Source organism: Sinocyclocheilus anshuiensis, unplaced genomic scaffold, assembly GCF_001515605.1.
Source record: "Sinocyclocheilus anshuiensis isolate Anshui unplaced genomic scaffold, SAMN03320099.WGS_v1.1 scaffold308, whole genome shotgun sequence".
Taxonomy (NCBI): domain Eukaryota; kingdom Metazoa; phylum Chordata; class Actinopteri; order Cypriniformes; family Cyprinidae; genus Sinocyclocheilus; species Sinocyclocheilus anshuiensis.
The window spans coordinates 994,926-1,018,631 of NW_015558619.1; the positions used below are offsets into that span (position 1 = coordinate 994,926).

The 23,706-nt window shown below is 38.7% G+C and overlaps 4 protein-coding genes across 9 annotated transcripts in view; 2 read left to right on the top strand and 2 right to left on the bottom strand.

Annotated features, from left to right (window-relative positions):
- Nucleotides 1–928: 928 nt before the first annotated feature.
- LOC107680543 (DET1- and DDB1-associated protein 1) lies at nt 929–4,786 on the top strand. The gene is made up of 5 exons (XM_016476469.1): nt 929–1,193; nt 2,170–2,250; nt 2,397–2,448; nt 2,555–2,616; nt 3,941–4,786. The coding sequence occupies exons 1-5, from the start codon at nt 1,185–1,187 to the stop codon at nt 4,049–4,051; spliced, it is 315 nt and encodes a 104-aa protein (XP_016331955.1). The 5' UTR covers nt 929–1,184; the 3' UTR covers nt 4,052–4,786.
- Nucleotides 4,787–6,688: 1,902 nt separating this feature from the next.
- On the top strand, nt 6,689–11,156 carry abhd8b (abhydrolase domain containing 8b). Its single transcript, XM_016476350.1, has 3 exons — nt 6,689–8,177; nt 8,258–8,428; nt 11,042–11,156. The coding sequence occupies exons 1-3, from the start codon at nt 7,396–7,398 to the stop codon at nt 11,154–11,156; spliced, it is 1,068 nt and encodes a 355-aa protein (XP_016331836.1). The 5' UTR covers nt 6,689–7,395.
- A 315-nt stretch (nt 11,157–11,471) lies between these two features.
- On the bottom strand, nt 11,472–14,251 carry LOC107680474 (40S ribosomal protein S15). Of its 2 annotated transcripts, XM_016476358.1 has the most exons (4): nt 14,189–14,251; nt 13,736–13,821; nt 11,804–12,038; nt 11,472–11,623 (listed from the first exon to the last, which is right to left on the bottom strand). In XM_016476358.1, exons 1-4 carry the CDS (start codon nt 14,189–14,191, stop codon nt 11,510–11,512), a joined length of 438 nt encoding a protein of 145 aa, XP_016331844.1. In that variant the 5' UTR covers nt 14,192–14,251; the 3' UTR covers nt 11,472–11,509. The 2 variants fall into 2 exon arrangements, with proteins under 2 accessions (XP_016331844.1, XP_016331845.1); XM_016476359.1 differs by lacking the exons at nt 13,736–13,821; nt 14,189–14,251 and adding an exon at nt 12,633–12,664.
- A 1,719-nt stretch (nt 14,252–15,970) lies between these two features.
- The window catches only part of LOC107680526 (DAZ-associated protein 1-like), a 23,884-nt gene continuing 16,148 nt past the window's right edge, over nt 15,971–23,706 (bottom strand). The window contains exons 12-13 of one of the 5 annotated variants that reach the window (XM_016476435.1): nt 19,416–19,505; nt 16,046–16,736 (exon numbers count right to left, since the gene is read on the bottom strand). In XM_016476435.1, the coding sequence (XP_016331921.1) occupies nt 16,564–16,736; nt 19,416–19,505 (263 nt within the window). In that variant the 3' untranslated portion in view covers nt 16,046–16,563. Of the gene's footprint in view, nt 16,741–19,415; nt 19,506–23,706 lie in introns of all 5 variants that reach the window. The other 4 variants (XM_016476437.1, XM_016476438.1, XM_016476436.1 and 1 more) reach the window with 4 other exon arrangements.

A 23,706-nucleotide genomic window follows, 5' to 3' on the forward strand; every position in this document is an offset into this window, starting at 1 on the left:
TACTTACAGTCTGTGAGTCAGAACAGACAGCAGATCAGGAAACGGTTGCACACATCTGAATATTTGGGTTGAATTGTTCTGGAACAGTGTTGTAAATACAACTTAATCACTGATTTCTAGTCGTGTCCTCTTTTGTCAGGCCAAACAAAGTAGTTTTGCTTTCACAACGAAACACACAGCGTCGCGCACGGCGGCCTTGAGTGAGCGGCGGCCGGCGGATTCAACGAAGGAGCGGCTGGTGGGCTTGTGATCCACAGCGCGAAGTTGATGTACTTCCTCAGCGACCAGCACGGATCAGCTCTAGGCATGACGAAGCGGATATCGTCCTCTTTTGGAAGGCCAAACAACACAAACGAAACACACAGCGCCTTCACGACATGTTGGCGGCAGCAACAACAATATTACAGCGAGAATAAAAGTTACGCCTTCTTTCTTTGCGTGAACATTTGGGCGGCGTTATGCAAATATTCCCACATCGTGACGTAGATATGTGGGGGCGTGTTAGAACGAGCCGTTTTAGGTAGGTGTGGCTGACTCTTAACTTTTATAAAGAATATCTCTTTGGATTTGAGACTTTAGTCTTTGCAACTTTACAGATCTTCTTTATGCACCAAGAGCTTGTAACACTCCAAAGAGAAAGGAAAAATTGAAATCGCATCATATGACCCCTTTAAACTAGGCTACATGAAAATGAGAAATGTTGACATGTTAATCTGAAATTTAATTAATAAAAACGTATTTTTATAGGTTTACTTTTAGTTTCAGATTACTGTAATAACCCTGATTGGCTTGAACAGTTGTGTTTAATGCTAGGTTCTTTTTATAGATTTTATAGCAACAACCATGGCTACTGTATTTTGAAGGACATTACGGTTACCATGGTAAAGACTTTGATTTGCTACTATACACACCACGCATGACAGAAAATTACAGCACACACACACACACACACACACAGAGAGAGAGAGAGACGCTAGTCAGTCGGTATCTGTGAGCTGTAACGTTAGCAGAGTCAGTACTGTGGAGTGTAGCTGCTGTATATTTGTGTTCACGCGTATTTCTGTGTTTTAGTGTCGTATTCAGTAGTACAAGTGAGTGTTACCGGCTTCAAATCTCTGATTTCTGTGAGTGTTCAGGCCTGTCTGAGCACAAACACACACCTACAGGACTGAACTGACTTCACTATGGACAAAGTAAGTTCCTGCACTCAAAACTTCATCTTATTTTCACGTCACAGCTGAGTAACCACAGCTTCAAAGGACTGGGCGTTGAAATATCCTCTAAAATACTGAAGTCTTAACTGTATCGTTAAGTAACTAATGCTGCTTTGGTGACTGAGTTAGCATGCTAGGCCGCTTCAGACACTCATGGATAGTTCATATACACTTTTATTACCGCAACAGCCTGAAATAAACACGTTAGCGTGTTTGAATCCGGTTGTAAAACGTGTGTTCGTGGCTACCAGATGATTTGGTGTTTGAGTGATCTTTAAATCTCCTCACACATGTCATTTTTGTATGCTAATGTGTTAGCGTGTGTTAGCATGATGAGAAGCGCGAGCGAGACTTGCCAAAGCTTTTGTTCAACAGTCACGACCTGGATATGTTTATTTCACTAGTGTTATTATGATTAAATACGATTTGAAAACTTAAATGAATAAAGATGAAGCTTATGTCCTTTACACATCTAGTGGACTAGACTGGCAACGCCCAAATGTTGACATGCATCATCCTCCATCTGCATTCGAGTTTACTCTCTCAGCATACTTGCAAATGAGATGCATTTCTTGAGATTTATTATTTAGATGTGCATTTATGATCCTGTCATTGATTGCTAGCTTAATGCGTCATGCTTTCTGTCTGACTGCTTTAAATCTGTCAGATCATTGGGAGATTGATTTTATGGTCAGTTATGGGCAATTGATATTTTTCTGGGATGGTAAGCTGTATGTAAACTGTCAGTAGATCTCTAGAGATTAAAAGGAGGCTACAGTATTTTTGTAAAAGACCATTTATGTTCACTGAATCATGTCCTTATTAAATTCAGGGATAAGTGAACAAAAATGTGTCTTTTTCCCTCTAGACGAAGACCTGTCTAATATCAAGCATCTGGTATATTTCAATCAAGCGTTTGATTTTAACCTTTTTTTTGTCTCTGAATGATTTGAAGGCAGATTTCCTGAAAGGTCTACCTGTGTATAACAAGACAAACTTCAGCAGATTTCACGCCGACTCTGTATGTAAAGCATCGGTAAGGTTTGCTGTTTTACGGTGCTCTTTGTGAGCTGTTAACATCATCTTTCTGCATATTCACTGAGCGTTATCACACCGCGGTTGTGAATTATAGTGTCAGGTTTTGTTCAAATCATTAACAGTCCATTTTTTTTTCTCTTTCAGAACAGAAGGCCATCAGTATATCTGCCTACACGAGAGTATCCTTCCGAACAGAGTGAGTGCTTGTGTTGTACAAATGTAGACCTGTATTACATAATAAAAATTCAACTGAATGATTCTCGCAAAACGCAAATCTTTAGAGGTTTTCTCTCTCCTCACAGTCATCGTCACAGAGAAGACAAACATCCTTCTGCGTTATCTTCATCAACAGTGGGACAAAAAGGCAAGTGTTCTTCAAGCTCTAATTTGACAGAGCAAATGCATGTTGATGGATAAATCGACTCATAACATAAAAACTCAAAGATAATACATTGTCAGAATATTAAAGCTCTCCCCTTATGTGTAATTGAATGTACACTGTGTCCTAACCAAATGCAAAACATGATGTATCTTTTCTATGTTCGTTAGAAGACAGAGTTTTTGTCCTAAGCAGCCACCGCAGCTTCAATTTTAGAAATGGTTTCTATTTATGCAACGTCACGGCTGGAACAGTAGCATACAGGTGCATCTCAATAAATTAGAATGTCGTGGAAAAGTTCATTTATTTCAGTAATTCAACTCAAATTGTGAAACTCGTGTATTAAATAAATTCAATGCACACAGACTGAAGTAGTTCAAGTCTTTGGTTCTTTTAATTGTGATGATTTTGGCTCACATTTAACAAAAACCCACCATATGGTATAGAATATGGTGACATGCCAATCAGCTAATCAACTCAAAACACCTGCAAAGGTTTCCTGAGCCTTCAAAATGGTCTCTCAGTTTGGTTCACTAGGCTACACAATCATGGGGAAGACTGCTGATCTGACAGTTGTCCAGAAGACAATCATTGACAATCTTCACAAGGAGGGTATTTGAGTTGAATTACTGAAATAAATGAACTTTCTGATAATCTCAGGTACTGAATAAGTGCTTTATTTCATGTAAAAAAAAAGATATATATATATATTTAAAATATGACTTAATATTTTAATTACAGTAAATTTTTAATTTGAAATTGTTGTATTATTCTTATTCATGGTGTTCTGGCCTATATTTGTTTAAAAATCTTATATAAAATGAATTTACACAGAGAAGCGAAAATACAAAATCCCTCATTAGTCATAATGTTGATGTAGGACTTGAATGAACAAATTAATTTGTGCTTTGTTACTGTATATGAAATGCACATAGAAAATACAAAATACAGGAAAAGAAATGCAAAATAAAAGGAAAAGAATGTAGAGGTTCGCTTTCCTGCGGGACAAAACACAAATGAGTGCAATGTGGGACTAGTTTGGAATTGCTGAGTGGGCAGGAAGTGGAAAAAATAAATGCCTTTTGGGACTCCTGCAAAATATAAATATCTAAAAATAAAAGATATTCAAATTTATGTTTTAAGGTACAGAATCATACTGAAACGAAACTGAAAAATCGGCGTAGATGACAAAATGTAAACATAGCGAGCGGGAAGAAATAACTTATTTTTAGCAGAAACGAGACTGAAAAATCGTTCCTGCATAAACTTCTAGCTACTGGAAAGATCATATACTTTTTATGTCTTGCAGAATGCAGCTAAAAAGCGAGAGCAGGAGCAAGCGGAGGGGGAAGGTGGCAGCCCAGCGCCTCCCCGCAAAATCGCCCGGACAGACAGCCAGGAGATGAACGAGGACTCGTAGAGGAACCCACCATCCAACAGCACAAGAACGGACACAACAAGCCCAAACACCACACAGGAATTTCATCTCAGAAAGAAAGAAATGGAAGAACACTTCTCTTACAGTGTGCTTTTTTTTATTTTACTGAGTGCTTCCGGATGCAGTCAGTGCCCTGTTCTAAACGTGTGTGGCGCGACAGGTTTCCACTACCAGCTTTGACGATTCTGCTGAACTTCGAGGGGGGGGAATTCAACAAGCACATAAGAATGAATCTCTGCTATGAAGACGTGTGTGAAAATTGATTTGTTATGACACTATTAATGCAGTGTAAAAGTTGAAACACACTCTAGTAATCTCAGCTGTGAATTACCACTTTCATGATGTACTCAGAACACAGGCACTAAACACACAGGCATCTCTTCAGCGTCCAAAAAGGGAAATTTCGGAAATGTACAGGCACGTTTGGCAGATTTAGATGTAGTATTTGGTGTTGGTAACGTGACAGTCTTCCTAGCAGGTGCATACTTGTGCATGAATGCACTGTTGGGTCTGTTTTTCTGTTGTCACAGGTTGAGGATGACGTTACTGGTGATGTAAAGAAATACAAATGTCAGTCTCTTTCACTTCCCCCGTTGTCACGTAGGTTTCCAGTGCTGTGTTCGTTCCAGAATCATAAACAGATTACTTGCCTTCAGATGCCTGACTCCTTCTCTGACTTGATCCCTGAGCGCTGATTCACTTGCAGTCTGTTTGCCGTCTAAATATGATGGGAGTTTTTCCCAGGTTGGAGTTTAATAGTGTCTCTCCTTTGTTTGGATTTAAGTAGTTTAATTTTGGAGCTCTGAGATTTAAGGTGCAGCTATGCAGCAGTTGCAGCTATGCAACTCTTAACCTGTAGAGGGCGTCGGTGAGCTGTGGTACAATACTCTGGAGGAGCTCTACACATGAGGTTTAATACTCTCAGGCAGTGTGCTTTGAGTCCACAACATGCAATGTGGCTGGAGACATGATGTGAGGTTAAGTCAGCTGTTTCAAGCCATTTCCTGGCAAAGTTTGTTGGTTTGTTCTTGTTGAAAAGATTGAAATGTGTTGAAGCTATTGAGGTTATTAACAAAACAATGCATGCAAAATGTTTTGAGTAAAGAAAGCTTTTAAAACCTCTTGAAGGGGAAGTGTGCAGAGAGCAGTGCAGCTATGCAACTCTTAACCTGTAGAGGGCGTCGGTGAGCTGTGTTACAATACTCTGGAGGAGCTCTCTCTACACATGAGGCTTAATACTCTCAGCCAGTGTGCTTTGAGTCCACAACATGCAATGTGGCTGGAGACATGATGTGAGGTTAAATCAGCTGTTTCAAGCCATTTCCTGGCAAAGTTTGTTGGTTTGTTCTTGTTGAAAAGATTGAAATGTGTTGAAGCTATTGAGGTTATTAACAAAACAATGCATGCAAAATGTTTTGAGTAAAGAAAGCTTTTAAAACCTCTTGAAGGGGAAGTGTGCAGAGAGCAGCCCATCTTGAGTCTAAATCTGGTTAGAAGAGTTACAGCATTACTTACCGCAATTACACCTGCATTTTTAAGTTCTTGTTCTTATGAAGCCTTCCCAATTTCTATGTTCGAGGTCGACATTTTTTTTAATTTTTTTTTTGAGAATCAATAAAAATGAGATTACAAATGTTTTGTGTTGAGCCATACTGAATGTAGATTTCAAGGTAATTCATAAAAAAATCAAGACAATAGATGGAGGTTGCTAGCCAGTGCATGTTTTCAGTGAGGCTGTAACAGCATATGCTCAACAGGTGTAATCCGCTTTAATCTGGATTTTTTACTGCGGCCATGTAGATTTGGAAGATAGGGAGTGAATGAAAGCGAAAAACAGTCGTTGTTGCTCTTTTAATTATTATTATAGGTTTTACATCAAATTAAGGCCATGTAGATTTGGAAGATAGGGAGTGAATGAAAGCGAAAAACAGTCATTGTTGCTCTTTTAATTATTATTATAGGTTTTACATCAAATTAAGTCTTTAAATGATCTTTAAAGTAATTTAATTACGTGGAAAGAGATTCTATTTGGATTTGATTATTGGATTGAGGGTAGCAGATTACCAACCCACAATTTCATTACACTGGGAAGAGAAGCTACTGGAGTAAACAATCCAGCTTTTTCATGTATCAGGAACATCGATAATCAGGTAAAATATTGCACTGTACAGGTTGTGAAGGAATGTATTTATTTGTCATCAAAAATTGGAGGCAGCCTACAAGGCCAAAGCCTTAACTAAAGGAAACTTTAGTTCCAAGCTGTGATGCAACTAATTAAAATGCGTTGAAAATTATTCACTCAATTATTTACATGAGATTTTTTCTTGGCAGCTATAGTTAAAAAAAACTCTTCCATTATCTACTTGAATGCATAAGTATAGAATGTTACAAAGTAAACACCATGTTAATTTTGAATCCAACAGCGAGCGTTTGATTAATTGCATCATAAAAACCAGTGTCATTTTTACTATCTATCACATTTAAAATAGATCCAACCACCTGTTATGAAGACCAGTGCACTAATGCACATTGAGAAGGAAAAAAAAAGCTTCTTGCACTTAGTTTGGTTGTCAAGTTTTTTTTAATATACTTTTAATGTATATTATTTCAAAATCCTTGTAAGGAAATTTTGAGGCACAATTAGTTTGCCATACATGTTAAGATAATTTAATGATAAACAATGCTATTTATGGTATTGATGTTAGTATATTGTCCGATAGTGATCCTAACAAGATATATTTTGGAGTTTTGAGTTTTGGGAAGGGAATAATATATTTCGCACCCTGAAATAGAATATAATTCATGGAGTTGCTAGAAGGTGCCATAATTCTGTGCTCCTACGAGAATGGCTAATAGGCCTGACAGCAAAGTACTATATTTGGAGCAAAAACAAACCAACATGCAACTTCTAACATCAAGAGACATTAGTCAGGTTAGACACCATATTGAATTAAACATTTATAAAAACGAGAGTTACAGTTTTTGCGATGGCATGCACTGTATAAGTCCTAGATCACGTAATTTTTACAACTTCTGTGCAGTGTTTGTTGACATTCCGTTTACTTGTTAAACAATACTACATTCCATTGAACGCACTGTATTTCTATCGCTCACTGTCTCGTTTTCATTCCTGTCAAAAATTAAATATGGCACTACCCTGACTTAAGTCTACGTTGGCGGCAAAATCATGCTCTGGCGCACTTTTTGACAAGAGGAACTGGGTAGCTTGTACTCAACACGTGGATAATTGATCTGCCAAACTGATGTGTGGCAATTCAAATTTGCCAAAGCCTATGTACTAAAGCACTGAATATTTGAGAACCCAAATGTACTTCATATTTCCCCAGGTGTTCACTATGCTCACCAGCTTTGTGGATGGAATATTCTGTTGCTTTACAGGGAAGTCTACTAACGTTGTGGTCCCTATTGAGTCTTCCGAGCCCACCGATGGTTTTGAATTTGTTGAGGTAAAGCCAGGAAGGGTTCTGAGAGTTCGGCATATTACCCCAGACAGACCAGTGGTTGAGGAGCCAGGGACTGGGGAAGGGGGTACGGTCAGCTGCAAGCGCAAAATCTCAGTGTATAGAAATGGACAGCTTCTGATCGAGAACGTCAGTGAAGCCACCCATCCAGAATTGGTCCGCTATCAGAATGGAGACAGCACTGTGGATACGGATGTTTCCAATTGTGAGGCTCCCCCAGCAGCTCAGGCTTCTGAACACACACCGGGGTCGGCAACCACAGGACAGGCTATGGATAGCAAACCTGCACCTCAGCAGAATCTGCAGCAAGTGCAGCGCAGACGGCGCAAACCCAAATGCTCCATTGACTGTGAGCGGAAGATCACATGCTGCAAAGGTACTCACCCTGATGTGGCCTTGTTTTTCATTCATGGAGTTGGGGGGTCGTTGGATATCTGGGGAAGCCAACTGGACTATTTCTCCCAACTTGGTTACGAGGTCATTGCCCCAGACTTGGCTGGCCATGGTGCAAGTTCAGCTCCTCAGATTCCCACTGCCTATACCTTTTACACTTTGGCTGAGGACGTTAGGATCATCTTCAAGCGATATGCAAAGAAGCGTAATATTTTAGTAGGACACTCTTATGGGTAAGAAAATTTATGCCTTTGCCTGATAAATGCAGATACATTTCCTTTCTTGTTTTAGCATTTTCTTTCTTGTCTTGCAGTGTCTCGTTTTGTACCTTCTTGGCTCATGAGTATCCGGAACAAGTTCATAAAGTTGTGATGATTAACGGTGGAGGTCCTACAGCACTCGAGCCCAGTCTCTGCTCTGTCGTCAACTTGCCCACGTGTGTCCTTAATTTCCTGTCCCCGTGCCTCACCTGGAGCTTTCTCATGTAAGAATAATGGTCCACAGGACACATTTGTCATTGCCTTGCCCTTTGCCAGCTTGAACATGAGTGTCTATGTTTCGCAACTACCTTGTTAATTTAATTAAATAGTTTTAGCAAAATCCTAGAATATACTACAGCCGTGGCCAAAAGTTTTGAGAATGACACAAATATTAATTTTCACAAAGTTTGCTGCTACAGTGTTTTTAGATCTTTTTGTCAGATGTTACTATGGTATACTGAAGTATAATTACAAGAATTTCATAAGTGTCAAAGGCTTTTATTGACAAATACAATAAGTTTATGCAAAGACGTATTTGCAGTGTTGACCCTTCTTTTTCAAGACCTCTGCAGTTCGCCCTGGCATGCTGTCAATCAACGTCTGGGCCACATCCTAACTGATGGCAGCCCTTTCTTGCATAATCAATGCTTGGAGTTTGTTAGAATTTGTGGGTTTTTGTTTGTCCACCCGCCTCTTGAGGATTGGCCACAAGTTCTCAATGAGATTAAGGTCTGGGGAGATTCCTGGCCATGGACCCAAAATTTTGATGTTTTGTTCCCCGAGCCACTTAGTTATCACTTTTGCCTTATGGCAAGGTGTTCCAGCATGCTGGAAAAGGCATTGTTCATCACCAAACTTTTCTTGGATGATTGGGAGTTTGCCTTATGGCAAGGCGCTCCATCATGCTGGAAAAAGCATTGTTCATCACCAAACTGTTCTTGGAAGGTTGGGAGAAGTTGCTCTCGGAGGATGTTTTTGTACCATTCTTTATTCATGGCTGTGTTCTTAGGCAAAATTGTGAGTGAGCCCACTTCCTTGGCTGAGAAGCAACCCCACACATGAATGGTTTCAGGATGCTTTACTGTTGGCATGACACAGGACTGATGGTAGCGCTCACCTTTTCTTCTCCGAACAAGCTTTATTCCGAATGCCCCAAACAATCAGAAAGGGGATTCATCAGAGAAAATGACTTTACCCCAGTCCTCAGCAGTCCAATCCCTGTACCTTTTGGAGAATATCAGTCTGTCCCTGATGTTTTCCTGGAGAGGAGTGGGTTCTTTGCTGCCCTTCTTGACACCAGGCCATCCTCCAAAAGTCTTGGCCTCACTGTGAATGAATTAATGAGCACCCCCTGCTGGCCTCACTAACACCTCTTCCAGCAGCAACCTAGTTTTCCCAGGAGGTCTCCCATCCAGGCTGCCCTTCTTGACACCAGGCCATCCTCCAAAAGTCTTGGCCTCACTGTGAATGAATTAATGAGCACCCCCTGCTGGCCTCACTAACACCTCTTCCAGCAGCAACCTAGTTTTCCCAGGAGGTCTCTCATCCAGGTACTGACCAGCTCAACCCTGCTTAGCTTCAGTGGGCAACCAGTCTTGGGCTGCAGGGTGATATGGCTGCACACTGTGTGTGCAGATGCTCTCACACCTGCCTGCTGCCATTCCTGAGCAAGCTCTGCACTGGTGGTGCCCCGATCCCACAGCTGAATCAACTTTAGGAGACGGTCCTGGCGCTTGCTGGACTTTCTTTCAGGTGCCCTGAAGCCTTCTTCACAGCAATTGAACCTCTGCCCTTGAAGTTCTTGATGATCCGATAAATGATTTATTTAGGTGCAAGCTTACTAGCAGCATTATCCTTGCCTGTGAATCCCTTTTTGTGCAAAGCAATGATAACGGCACATGTTTCCTTGCAGGTAACCATAGTTAACAGAGGAAGAACAATGATTTCAAGCACCACCCTCCTTTTAAAGCTTCCAGTCTGTTATTCTAACTCAATCAGCATGACAGAGTGATCTCTAGCCTTGTCCTCATCAACACTCTCACCTGTGTTAATGACAGAATCGCTGACATGATGTCAGCTGGTCCTTTTGTAGCAAGGCTGTAATACAGTGGAAATGTTTTTCAGATTAAGTTAATTTTCATGGCGAAGAGGGACTTTGCAATTAATTGCAATTCATCTGATCACTCTTCATAACATTATGGAGTATATGCAAATTGCCATAATAAAAACTGAGGCAGCAGACTTTGTGAAAATTAATATTTGAGTCATTCTCAAAACTTTTGGCCACGGCTGTATACAGATTTTTGCCCTGATTTACAGTCAGGACAAGTTGACGCTAATTGCCAAAAGCCAGAACCAGTCTGTAGATTTGAGTAAATAGTATTCACAGAAAATTGTTGTGTATGATGGGCACAGACTCCAGTTTGTCGGTGGCCATCATACACCTATACCAGAGGTCTTCAATCCTGCTCTTGGGGACCCAATGTCCTGCAAAGGTGTTTGATTAGGGTTGTGGATAAACTCAGTGGGACAGTGGGTCCCTAGGAACAGGGTTGAAGACCTCGATTTTCTATGAAATTTGTCAACTGAAACCTGCAGACTGGCTCTAAATTTCACAATTAGCAGGCTGTAAATTGGGGCAAAAATCTTGGCAAAAGTTGTAGTGTATTCCAGCCTTTTAGTTGCCTTTTAGTTCAAATTTCTAAACTGGACTATTGAAATAAAGTATATACCACATTTGTCCTTGCCTTGTTCTTTGCCAGCTTGATCATGAGTATCTATGTCTGGCAATCACAGTAGTTTTTAACTAATAAAATATGCCTTTTTCTGTCTTCAAGGGCTGGATTTGCCCATCAGGGAACGAGAGAAAAGAAACTACTAAAAGAGAATAATGCCTTCAACGTGTCTTCCTTCGTTTTACGGTCCATACCAAATGGTGAAACAAAAAATTAATGGAACACCATACATAAATATATTCTGCAAACGTGTTTTGTATTAACACTTCAAAGTTTGAATATGAATCTTCCAATTTATCTCCATTACTTTCAATACATTTCACACAAAAACGTTTATGGTTTGAATACCTCTGCTCTAAACTAGAATATGGAAATAACTTTTACTGTTACCTTCTGATCAGATGACATGTAGCCTGGATTTACAGGCACACAAACTGAATTTTGCAGAAGCAGAGAATTTTCAGTATGTAAATGAACCACAGTTTTTTTGGCAAGCAAGACGAGCCGATATAAAGAAAGACAAAGTCAGAGGCTGTTTTGGAGGCTTTTATTTGCATACTCAATTGCTTTTTACTTCAAAGGAATGAAGCGGGAAGAATGAGTGGCTCCAATACCTGGACGACCGTGTTTAACAGGCTTGTATGTGATGGAGAACTCTCCAAGGTAATGACCAATCATCTCAGGCTGAAAAGAGACAAAATTATACAAACCATTAGCTATCAAAATCACTGCGTATTCATTCCTTAATAAAACACATCAGCCGTATTTAGAGGCTTAGTGGGACACAGAGTCCTTGACTTTACAGCAAAGCCACAAAAAGCAGCACTGACACATGAGCATTTTAACTGCATGCTTCATCCCTACCTTGATTTCAACCTGGTTGAAGGTCTTGCCGTTGTACACGCCGACCATGGATCCAACCATCTCCGGCAGGATGACCATGTCTCTCAGGTGAGTCTTCACCACCTCTGGTTTCTCCATAGGAGGCGCCTCCTTCTTGGCCTTGCGGAGGCGCTTGAGGAGAGACTGCTGCTTCCTCCTGAGGCCCCGGTTCAGCCTCCTCCTCTGTCTGGCACAGTAGAGCTGCATCAGCTGCTCGCTGAGGAACACACACACACACACACACACACACACCGGCTTAATCAACATTTCTACACAAGCATCATCAGATCACTGATGACAAAACCTTCATTCACGAGGTAGGCTTACGCAAGACTGTTAAAGTTCAGGTTACAATAATGAAACATGTTTATTTCAAGTTAAAAGAATATAAGAACATTCAAAGCTGATTGATCACATTTAATTGCTTCCGGTCTGTCACAAAAAAAACAATGAGAATTGAGCTGCGGTAGAGGGAAATATTAAATTATAATAGATTTGTATTGAATTTGAATTACAAAAGTAGTGGTACAACAAGTAATACAGACTACATTTATACATCTACAAATTAAGGCCTAAAAAGTCATGGAATTAAATATCACATGCACTGCAAAACAATCTTAGTATTTTATAGTTTCCCAATACAAATATCCTTAAATCATGATGCATTTACTTGAGATGCAGATTATATGAAATCTGAACAAAATTACGCAATTTTATGCTTAAAACAAGAACAAATGTGTCAATAGGGAATTAAATCTTTTTTTAACCCACTGACAAGATTTTTTTTTTCTTTTTTTAACCATAAACTCACTTCATTTTGTACGTCATTTTGCTTCTCTAGTGTTTGTAGGCATTTGCACTGGAAACAAGTCAAATATACTGATTAATAACATACCTTTTTTTTTGCAGTGCTATCAGAAGGTAATGTAAAAGTTATTTCTATATTCTAGTGGCTTGGATAAGCAATGGAGATCTGTTGCAACCAAATTATATTTTCAAGTTTTAAAGTATTGCTAACAGACACATTTATTGACATGTGTTCTATTCAATTTATTCTTTAATATTTTTTTGCATCTGGTCATTAAAAAGTCCAACATTTACCTTCATAAAACCATCAGAAACCCTGCGTTATACAAGACAGATCAGCGCGAATATGATGTTTCCCTCACAAGAATGTTATTACATTACAAAACATGGGCCGAGTAATTTCCACTGCCATTTTGAGTAAATTATTTCTTGCTTCTCCATGGAAGCCCCTTTCCGCCACTGAATAAAAAATAAAAAACGTAATTGCAACTTTATCTCACAATTCAGAATTGCGAGTTTATATCTCGCAATTCTGACTTTATGTAACCCCTCTCTCCCGGGTCCTCACCGCCACACCTCGTTCTCGTTCCGAGTGGGTCTCCAGCATGGGAGGCAGACGCACTAACAAGGAGGCTAAAGACTGCAGCCTCTAGTGCGTCTCTTGAGATCAGGGGAGTGAGGTTTTACCTGCACAGCACCTACCGCTGGCCTCCGTTACACTCACCCCCCCTAACCACAACGGAAGACCGCCTCTCCATTCATTCGATTGGACAATGGGAAAAAAACGTGAATGACGTCGGGGGTTTACCTGCACAGCACTTACTCGCTGGCCTCCGTTACATTTACAACTCGCAATTGTGTTTATAACGCAATTCTGAGAAAAAAAAGTCAGAATTATGAGTTCATATCTCGCAATTCTGACTTTACAACACGCAATTGTGTTTATATCGCGCAATTCTGAGAAAAAAAAGTCAGAATTGTGAGATAAAAAGTCGCAATAACCTTTTTTTTTTGTTTGTTTTATTCAGTGGCGGAGACGGGCTTCCACACTTCTCTCCTCTCTCACACATCCCCTGAAGATTTTGACAGGACAGAGGTTTGACTCACTAGGACATGTCCAGCAGCTGGTCCAGATCCACACCTCTGTAGGTGAACTTCCTAAAGGTGCGCTTCTTCTTCTGCTCTGCGTCCGCCTGAGGGAAACACAACCACCGACAGCAGCTATTGTCAGGCCTTTACTTAACCGATAGCGTGCTGAATAATAAACAGACGCGGAGTAATAAAATAAATACACTCCTGCTAAATCTCACGTTAAAGATACGCAGAAACATAAGAATAAACTTGAGAATCCATCACGCTTGATTTAGTACAGCGCGAAGCTGCTAATCGTACGAATATCTATATAAACATTCGTCCCAGGCGAAAAATAATGGCCTGAAAGCGTGCATTATCTCTTCAATAAGCTTTATTCATATTTTCTACTCTGCTTTGCTTTATATTTACAGTAGATTCGATTGGATTATTGTAGTTTTGTTATTCACAAATGAGACGTGAACCTACCATCTTGAGAGACTCCCGGAAAAGGAAGACAGCAGGAGAGACGCGGTAATATCGCGAGAGTTCAGGGAATATTTATGGGGAGTGTAGTAAGTCGCCCACTAGCGGAGAGGAGGATGAAAGAATTATTTTACTTCGACATCAAATGGTGAGGGTTTTATTTTTAGAGAAAATTAACGAGTCAACTTGTCAGTTTTTATTTTAACCGATCGGTTCAAACAAAGCACTAAATGCACTGTAGTACTGTATAGGTCAGTAGGGTTTTCTTTGGTAAAGAAATTAAGACTTTAATTTAGCAAGGATGCATTAAATTAAACAAAAGTGACAGTAAAGACATTTATAGTTAAATAATATATTTCAAATAAATGCTTTTGTTTTAAACTTTTTCATCAAAGAATCCTGAAAAACGAATCAAGGTTTCCACAAAAGTATTCAAAAGCAAAAAAATCTCGATTGAAACTTAAGATTTAACGAACTTAGCCTTTATAAAAATATATAGGCCTACATAGGCTATATATTTACACATAATACAGGCTATGTAGTTCAAACATAATTTATTATGCATTCAGCATTAATGATCTCATATTGTGAAAATACATACACTATTCATACTTAATTTTGCAAACTCAGTGAAGATAAATGTGATTAAAAGCGTAAAGACCGCCTGAGACGTATAGCCTACTTTCCCTTATACAATCCTGCAAAAATGTATCATGTTTCTTGAGAAACAAATCATATTAGAATGATTTCTGAAGGGTCATGTGACACTGAAGATTGGAGTAATGATGCTGAAAATTCAGCTGCGCATCACAGGAATAAATTACATTTTACAATATATTCAAATAGAAAACAAGTTATTTTACTTTTGCATGGTACATTCAAGTCAGTTTTATGATTTCTGGTACATGCACTATATGTTTATATATAAACATACTCATTATATTAGTCTTGATGAAAATCTAAGTGAGTTCAATTATATATATATATATATATAAATATGTGACCCTGGAGCACAAAAGCAGTCTTAAGTCGCTGGGGTATATTTGTAGCAATAGCCAACAATACATTGTATGGGTCAAAATTATAGATTTTTCTTTTATGCCAAAAATCATTAGGATATTAAGTAAAGATCATGTTCCATGAAGCTATTTTGTAAATTTTTTACCGTAAATATATCAAAACTTAATTTTTGATTAGTAATATGCATTGCTAAGAACTTCATTTGGACAACTTTAAAGATGATTTTCTCAATATTTGGATTTTTTTGCACCCTCAGATTCCAGATTTTGAAATAGTTGTACCTCAGCCAAATATTGTCCTAACAAACCATACATCAATGGAAAGCTTATTTATTCAGCTTTCAGATGATGCATAAATCTCAATTTCCGACAATTGACCCTTATGACTGGTTTTGTGGTCCAGGGTCACATATTATATGTTGTTGACATAAAATACTTTTGGGAAGTTGATGTCCTGTGCCCATGCTGCTCTCAATAGTTATTATACATTCAGCTTTCATGACCTCATATTTTTAGACTACATAAAATGTTCATATTTAATGCTGCAAACCTAGTAAAGCCAAAAAGGTGTTAAAAACATCTCATACATCCAGGACGTGTTATATGTGAACTGTAATATATTTACAGTAATATAATACTGGGATGATGACATACTATACAAAACCGTGGACATTGCACTTCTTTTAATATTTGACAAGTTCATGTTGAAACAGATGGATGGAAAGTCTTGCATTCATGTAAATTTAAAAGCAATTAAAACATCACCTCAATGAATCTGCACAACACGTTTTATTTAAATCATTTATTTCAAATAAACTCTCATTTTTGTGTGTTTTTTTTCTTTTTTGCATAAGTGCAAAGTGCACCAACAGCCACCTGAGGGAAGTCTACATCCTTAAAATAAAAACAAGAAAAGCGCACATATATTAGTATAAAATTCTTTTAAAAAATTGCACAGTTTAGGTGTATAATACACATTTGTAATCTATTTCAAACTTAAATAAAACGGTAAAAGGCTCATAGAGTAAACAAAATTCACAAAATTGAAAATAAAAACATTTCCCCACTAATATAATTAAAGCTGAATAATTGGGAGACCCTGTCGCTGACGTCTGGTATTAACGTCTGTTCTGTGCTGATGTTTGACCAGACAATCCCTAAATCCTATTGCTAAATACTTCAGTAGTTCAGTCCTACTACAAAATATAGAAGAGTACGGTGGTCTCCTATTATCGGAGTAGAGCCCGTTCACAATTTACACACAATAAAACCCCTTTTATTTGCTCCCGAATCCAGTTCTTGTGCTCAAAACGTCTGTATCCCTGACGATGTGTATTGCATTGGGGGTGGGAGAGCAGCTCAGCGCCGGTAGGGGTGGAAGCCCTGCACATTGTGGTTCTGTCCTCGTCCGAAGCTGCTGGCAGCCAGCTGGGCTCCTGACGAGGGTGCGGAGGGGGCTGCGGCGTACGAGGCAGTTTGCTGGCTGGGGTCTGCAAAGCTATGACCAAAAGCACTCAGGTCCTGCCCATAACCTGTCTCAACAGACATGAAAATATGGGACGTGATATTAAACACCAGTAAACTTGGAAGCGCCAGCATGCGACCAGGCTTTCTGGACATCTCTTGTAACCCCTCAGCATTTGATTGCGTTTGCTCGATTTTTCACTTTTTCACAAGACAAAGGCCACGTACACACCGCAGCTAAATACAGTTGACACTTCTCTCAAATCCAAAGTATACTTTGGTTTTTGCACAGTGCACGTGACATTATTTTTTTGCACTAAATTGCCTTAATGATAAATTAACTTTCATGGTATAAGTCTGTTTCCTTAAAGGGATAGTTCACCCAAAAATGAAAATAGTTATTATTTACTCACCCTCAAGTCGTTTCAAACCTGTATGAGTTTCTTTATCCTACTGAACACAAAAGAAGATATTTCAAAAAACGTTGGTAACCATGCAGTTGACGGCACCCATTGACTTCCATTGAAAACAAAATGCGAGTCAATAGCTACCATCAACTGTTTGGTACAACAACTTGTTTTTTTTTTACTTCAGTTTTGGGTGAACTATCACTTTAACAGATTAATTACTATTAATTCTACAAGATTGTCTAAATTTATCACTGTAGCTGCAATAAAACGGGATCAATTTTAGTGTGGTCGAAAGTAGATGATTTTTAGATGATCTTTGACTTTCTACTTGAACATTAGGGGTAACTTTTTTTAAAGACTGTTATTTAACAAATTTAAATAAATATAGGCTTTAAATGGATTTAAGGGAATGAGAAGTAATCAGATTACTAGTTAATCTGGTCATTACTGATTTTAGTAATGAGAGCTGTTTGTTTTTAATATGCACCCATTTAGTCTTATTTGTATGGTTAATACGTTGAAAAAAAATGCTTCTTGTCTCGCCACATTCGATTATAAATTACATCAATCATGTAAATAACAGCCTATATTTTAAATGCAAAATTTGACAAAACAAATTGAGTAGGCTGCATCACTGAATATTACTGTTGGTCGTGAACATTTCTATAGTAAAACAGTTGTCAAATACTAAGAGTTTAGCTACTTATATCGTGCCTCACACTCTTTCACCATTAAAAACTGAAGCATCGTGCTGGAATTCACTCTCTGTTATTATTAACATTAAACACTGTTAGACCACTGACCAGCCTAAAAATGTAACGTTTGAAACTTTTTGTCAAATATTGTTAAAATATCACATACTGGGTGGACAATTTGCCAATTTATAATTATTGGTAGGGACCCCTCAATGTCTATTGTGTTTACAGCCCTGCTTTTAAATATAGAAAATTCTTAGTAGAATTCAAATAGATTGCACATTTTTATTATCAGTCGTTACAGGAGCATCTTGCGTAAATCCTATCCTGCTTTTGGAGAACACTGGTTATGGGCTCGCGGTATATAGAATGATTTGCGCTCTGTCCATGTAAAGGTAATTAAACTGGGATTCGGTCGAGTTGCTCATTATCTTATTTGCATGTTTCGGACAGGAACTAGTGCTTAAATATTGAGAGCAGATTGTAGCAGTTGTTTGAGGGGTTGACAGATACCTGCAACTCTAGTTTAAAGTAGTACACAGACATTTTTATCAGTAATAACTTCTGCAGAGAAATTGGACAAGGTGTGAAATGGGAATGTGCTCAGCTGTACACATACACTAACTGTTTGCAGTAAAACTGAAGTAGACTTTAGATTTACGAGTTCAGTCCCGTTCTGTCCAATTTTATAATTCTACAACCAAATTCACTCCTGAAAAATTCTATAGTGGTTTACTAATTTCCATGCGGTTATAGATCTTGCTAATATTACTTTGGTTGAAAATGGGTAACACAAGCAGATTAAACTGTTGGCATTTCTTTTTGCTGTGGTTATCACGACGTCAATTCTGTTCACACACAGACCGATAATGAAGTGATTTCACTCTTAAAAGCAGCTTTGCGGTGTGTATGTGGCCAAAGTATGTCCAATGCATCTACAAAAGAAAGACTCAAAACATAATTAACCGAACAGGAAACAGCTACAAACAAAAGTATGATGACAAACAGGTCATGAAAACACATTTAAAGCAGTCTGGAAAAAACACAAACACCAAAGGCAGAAATGCATTTTGGAGAGAGTTTATTCGAAAGTGAAACATTAGACTACGGGAACACAAATGAAGAGAAATGGATTACTTTTAAGAGTCGAGTAAAGAATCGAATTGCCAGTGGTCGCCGAATCCACACAGATTTATTCAGCCGTGTTTGTCACACGCTGCATGAGGGGCACAAAATCCACAGAAAACCCAGCAGAGACAATATTAGATCATCCTTTTGGCAGCAAAGCAATGCAGTGATGGGAAAAAGAACATCTGAAGCAAGCCGTCAGTTTTGTTCATATAATAAACTACAGCTACAAGCCATACGAGTTACAATACTGAGAGATTCAGATCAAAAGAAAACACAAATATGGAATTTATTGTATTTCATTCAAACATGCATCTTTGGAGGCTCTCTGAATGACATGTAGCTGTACTTTAGTATATTCCATGAGAAACCGAAGAGATTGATGTAGAATATGCACACGGCATATGCATATTGTACATGGGATGCATGTAACAGAACCGAACCATTATGGGTACACAGGCTAATGTTTGTTCTATTGGGTTGAAGTGATTGTAGGATGCAGTTGCTCACCTACCTGCGCTATATCCCTGCTCTTCCTGTACATAAGTGTGAGAAGGACGCGTTGGTCCGTAGGCAGAGGGGTCCTGAGGATAGTTACCCAAGCCTAGCAGGGAGATGAGGAGACCAGGTTGACTCGACCCAAAGAGAGTCTGACTTAACTACTACCTTACAGCTCCTACCCAGGTGAACCCTGCCTTCTCCTGCTTTCAGGGCTCATGAACGGAACATGTGGATGGATCGGCCCCGCGCTGTTTCTAAATGAGTATGTTTATCAGGCTGCTCGGCCATCGAGGTGCTGATGAATGGAAGCAAAGCCAAGGCGTGACACACAGCAGCTGATGAGACTGTCTTGTAAGACCACCCATACATACATCCAGCCCACACAGACGGCCTGACCCCATGCTAACAGCACTTTATGTATGGCAAAGAAAAGTGACGGGTCTAAATCGGGCTCGAAGACTTTATCCTTGATAGTTCTGGCATTACATTCTTTTAAAACGATTACTATGTTTGTTACATCCAAATGACCTGATATTTTCAGCATCGATTCTGGTGTAAAGCCGCACATTTACCTCTCAGACAGGGTGGGCAATATACCGCTAGACACAATTAACCAGGAGAAATTTGTCCACTGGTAGAGATTTCGGACTATCATCTCTATCGTGGTTAGACTGTTGTCACTTTAAGAGCTGCCTGGACCAAATACTGTTACACGTTTTCTTTCTCAGCTGTTTGATTTCACTTAAGACCTAAAGTATTGTGTTTATGAGGATACTTGCAAAGACGGGCATTTTGACACATACAAGTGTGTGTATTTAACCATTCCAGGCTTATAAAGCGTCAAAAATAACCGTGCTCACCTTGCTCAGAAAGTCTCTCAGACAGCGCTTGTATATGGTGAAATTAGTTCTTTTATTAGTTCTTCTGATTGCACTTCAACAGCTTAAAATCACTTGTTTTTAAACTGCAATGCTTAAAAACGCATGCAAAAGATACGTTTTCATGACCACGTAAGCAACGTCACGTGAGTCACGTGACACTTTCTCAAAAGCGAAAGAGAACTAATTTCGCCATATACAAGCGCCGTCTGAGAGACTTTCTGAGCACGGTTATTTTTGACGCTTTATAAGCCTGGAATGGTTAAATACACACATTTGTATGTGTCAAAATGCCCGTCTTTGCAAGTATCCTCATAAACACAATACTTTAGGTCTTAAGTGAAATCAAACAGCTGAGAAAGAAAACGTGTAACAGTATTTGGTCCGGGTAGCTTGTGACAGCAGATTAAGAAGAATTTCATTTACACAGTGAAGTATATGCAGTGTTTTTATTCTTTTGATTACTTTATACAATATACAATGTCTTATTTGTTCTACTGTAGTTTTTTTTGTCCTATTGCTTGTAATTTCCTGAGCCTGACATTATAACTAAACCTGTATATTTGGTGAAGCAAGTAGGACCGGTGCTTGCACATGAAAAACTCGCCAGAACATTACTAGACAGCTGCTGGTGGCAAAGTGTGTGTTAGGGTGATCTGGGCTGTTGCTAGGAAGTTGTTAAAGGGTTAGTTCACCCAAAAATGAAAATTAGGCTGCGTTTTACTCACCCCCGAGGCATCCTAGGTGAATATGACTTTCTTCTTTCAGACGAATCCAGTCGGAGTTATATTAAAAATTGTCTTTGATCTTTCAAGCTCTATCATTGCAGTCATTGCAGTGTTGCATTGCTTCAGTCCAAAAGAAGTTAAATAAAAATCGCCCATCCATAAAAAAAAGTGTCTCACACGGCTCCGGGGGGGTGAACAAAGGCCTTCTGTAGCGAATCGATACGTTTTTGTAAGAAAAATATCCATATTCAAAACGCAATAATCACTTTAATGTAGCTTGCGCCAACAGTTACAACAAGCCGACCTCATACGTTATTCCCCTGGAACGGCTTCTGTGTACAACAGTGAGCGCAAGCTAGATTCAAGTGATTATTACGTTTTGAATGTGGATATTTTTCTTACAAAAACGCATCGATTCGCTACAGAAGGCCTTTGTTCACCCCCCGGAGCCGTGTGAGACACTTTTATTTATGGATGGGCGATTTTTATTTAACTTCTTTTGGACTGAAGCAATGCAACACCCGCTGACTGCAATGATAGAGCTTGAAAGATCAAAGACAATTTTTTATATAACTCCGACTGGATTCGTCTGAAAGAAGTCATATACACCTAGGATGCCTCGTGAGTGAGTAAAACGCAGCCTAATTTTCATTTTTGGGTGAACTAACCCTTTAACAACTTCCTAGCAACAGCCCAGATCACCCTAACACACACTTTGCCACCAGCAGCTGTCTAGTAATGTTCTGGCGAGTTTTTCATGTGCAAGCACCGGTCCTACTTGCTTCACCAAATATACAGGTTTAGTTATAATGTCAGGCTCAGGAAATTACAAGCAACAGGACAAAAAAAACTACAGTAGAACAAATAAGAAATGCTACATTGCTTTTTTCAGTAGACCCACTGGGAGAAATATTGCAAGTTCAGGTGGCATGATGAATAGAGTTTTGTTTCCAGGCAGGTGCAAGCAGTATGTGTGCCAAATGATCTTCCAATGAGGAAAAACTTCTTTAAGTGAACACGTGTAGCTATTTCCTTCTATGTGCAGATGAATAAACATGGTTCTAAGTCATTCTTCTGTTCCTACAACAGTTTTCACTCAGTCAGTCACACTTATCCAGACTAGTGGAATCAAATTGCGTTTTAGCGCTGAGCAAACACACACACACAAAACCTAAACTAAACTAAATAAATGTTTCTATTTGGTTTTAAATTATTTTTATATTTTAAATTCTTAATTAAATAACAGAAAAAATATATACATTTTTCAGCCTTTTTCAGTATATATTTCAAAATGTAATTATTTATTGAACTGGCAAAGAATAATTATAATTCCAGTGCCCATATCACAAAAAACGAATACTAGCCTAAAAGACAAGTAAACAGTCAGCGATTAAATACGAAAAAGAAACTAATTACAAGCAATAGGACAAAAAACTACAGCAGAACAATTAAGAAATGCTACATCCATTGTATAAAGTAATTAAATTAATAAAAACACTATTTTCTTCACTGTGTAAATTAAATATATATTTCTTTTTATTAAAGTTACAAAAGTGATTTAGTCAAGAGCAATAAGAAATTCTCTTTTTTGTTGTTTAACATGAACGACAGACAGCAGGAATATTAGACTGCTGTCACTTTAAGAGCTGCCCGGATCCAATGTACTGTTACTCGTGTTTTGTTTCTCAGCTGTTTGCTTTCACTTAATACCTAAATTACTGTGTTTGTGAGGATACTCACAAAGACAGGCATTTTGACATGTGTGTGTATTTAACCGTTCAAGGCCTATAAAGTGGCGAAAGTAACGTTCAATATTCCTGCACTCTATGAATAGCGTCTTCATGTGAGCGCGCCTCTCTGACAGTGCTGAGAAACAGTCTCTCAGACAGCACCCACAAATAGCAAAATGAGTTCTCTTTCGCTGCTAAATATGTTTCAACAGCTTAAAATCACTTGTTTTTAAACTGCAATGCTTAAAAACGCATGCAAAAGATACGTTTTCATGACCACGTAAGCAACGTCACGTGAGTCACGTGACACTTTCTCAAAAGCGAAAGAGAACTAATTTCGCCATATACAAGCGCCGTCTGAGAGACTTTCTGAGCACGGTTATTTTTGACGCTTTATAAGCCTGGAATGGTTAAATACACACATTTGTATGTGTCAAAATGCCCGTCTTTGCAAGTATCCTCATAAACACAATACTTTAGGTCTTAAGTGAAATCAAACAGCTGAGAAAGAAAACGTGTAACAGTATTTGGTCCGGGTAGCTTGTGACAGCAGTCTAATATTCCTGCTGTCTGTGATTCACATTAGTCAAACAACAAAAGAGAGGATCTCTCACTGCTCTTGACAATCACTTTTGTAACTTTATTAAGAAGAAATATATATTTCATTTACACAGTGAAGTATATGCAGTGTTTTTATTCTTTTGATTACTTTATACAATGTAGCATTTCTTATTTGTTCTACTGTAGTTTTTTTTGTCCTATTGCTTGTAATTTCCTGAGCCTGACATTATAACTAAACCTGTATATTTGGTGAAGCAAGTAGGACCGGTGCTTGCACATGAAAAACTCGCCAGAACATTACTAGACAGCTGCTGGTGGCAAAGTGTGTGTTAGGGTGATCTGGGCTGTTGCTAGGAAGTTGTTAAAGGGTTAGTTCACCCAAAAATGAAAATTAGGCTGCGTTTTAC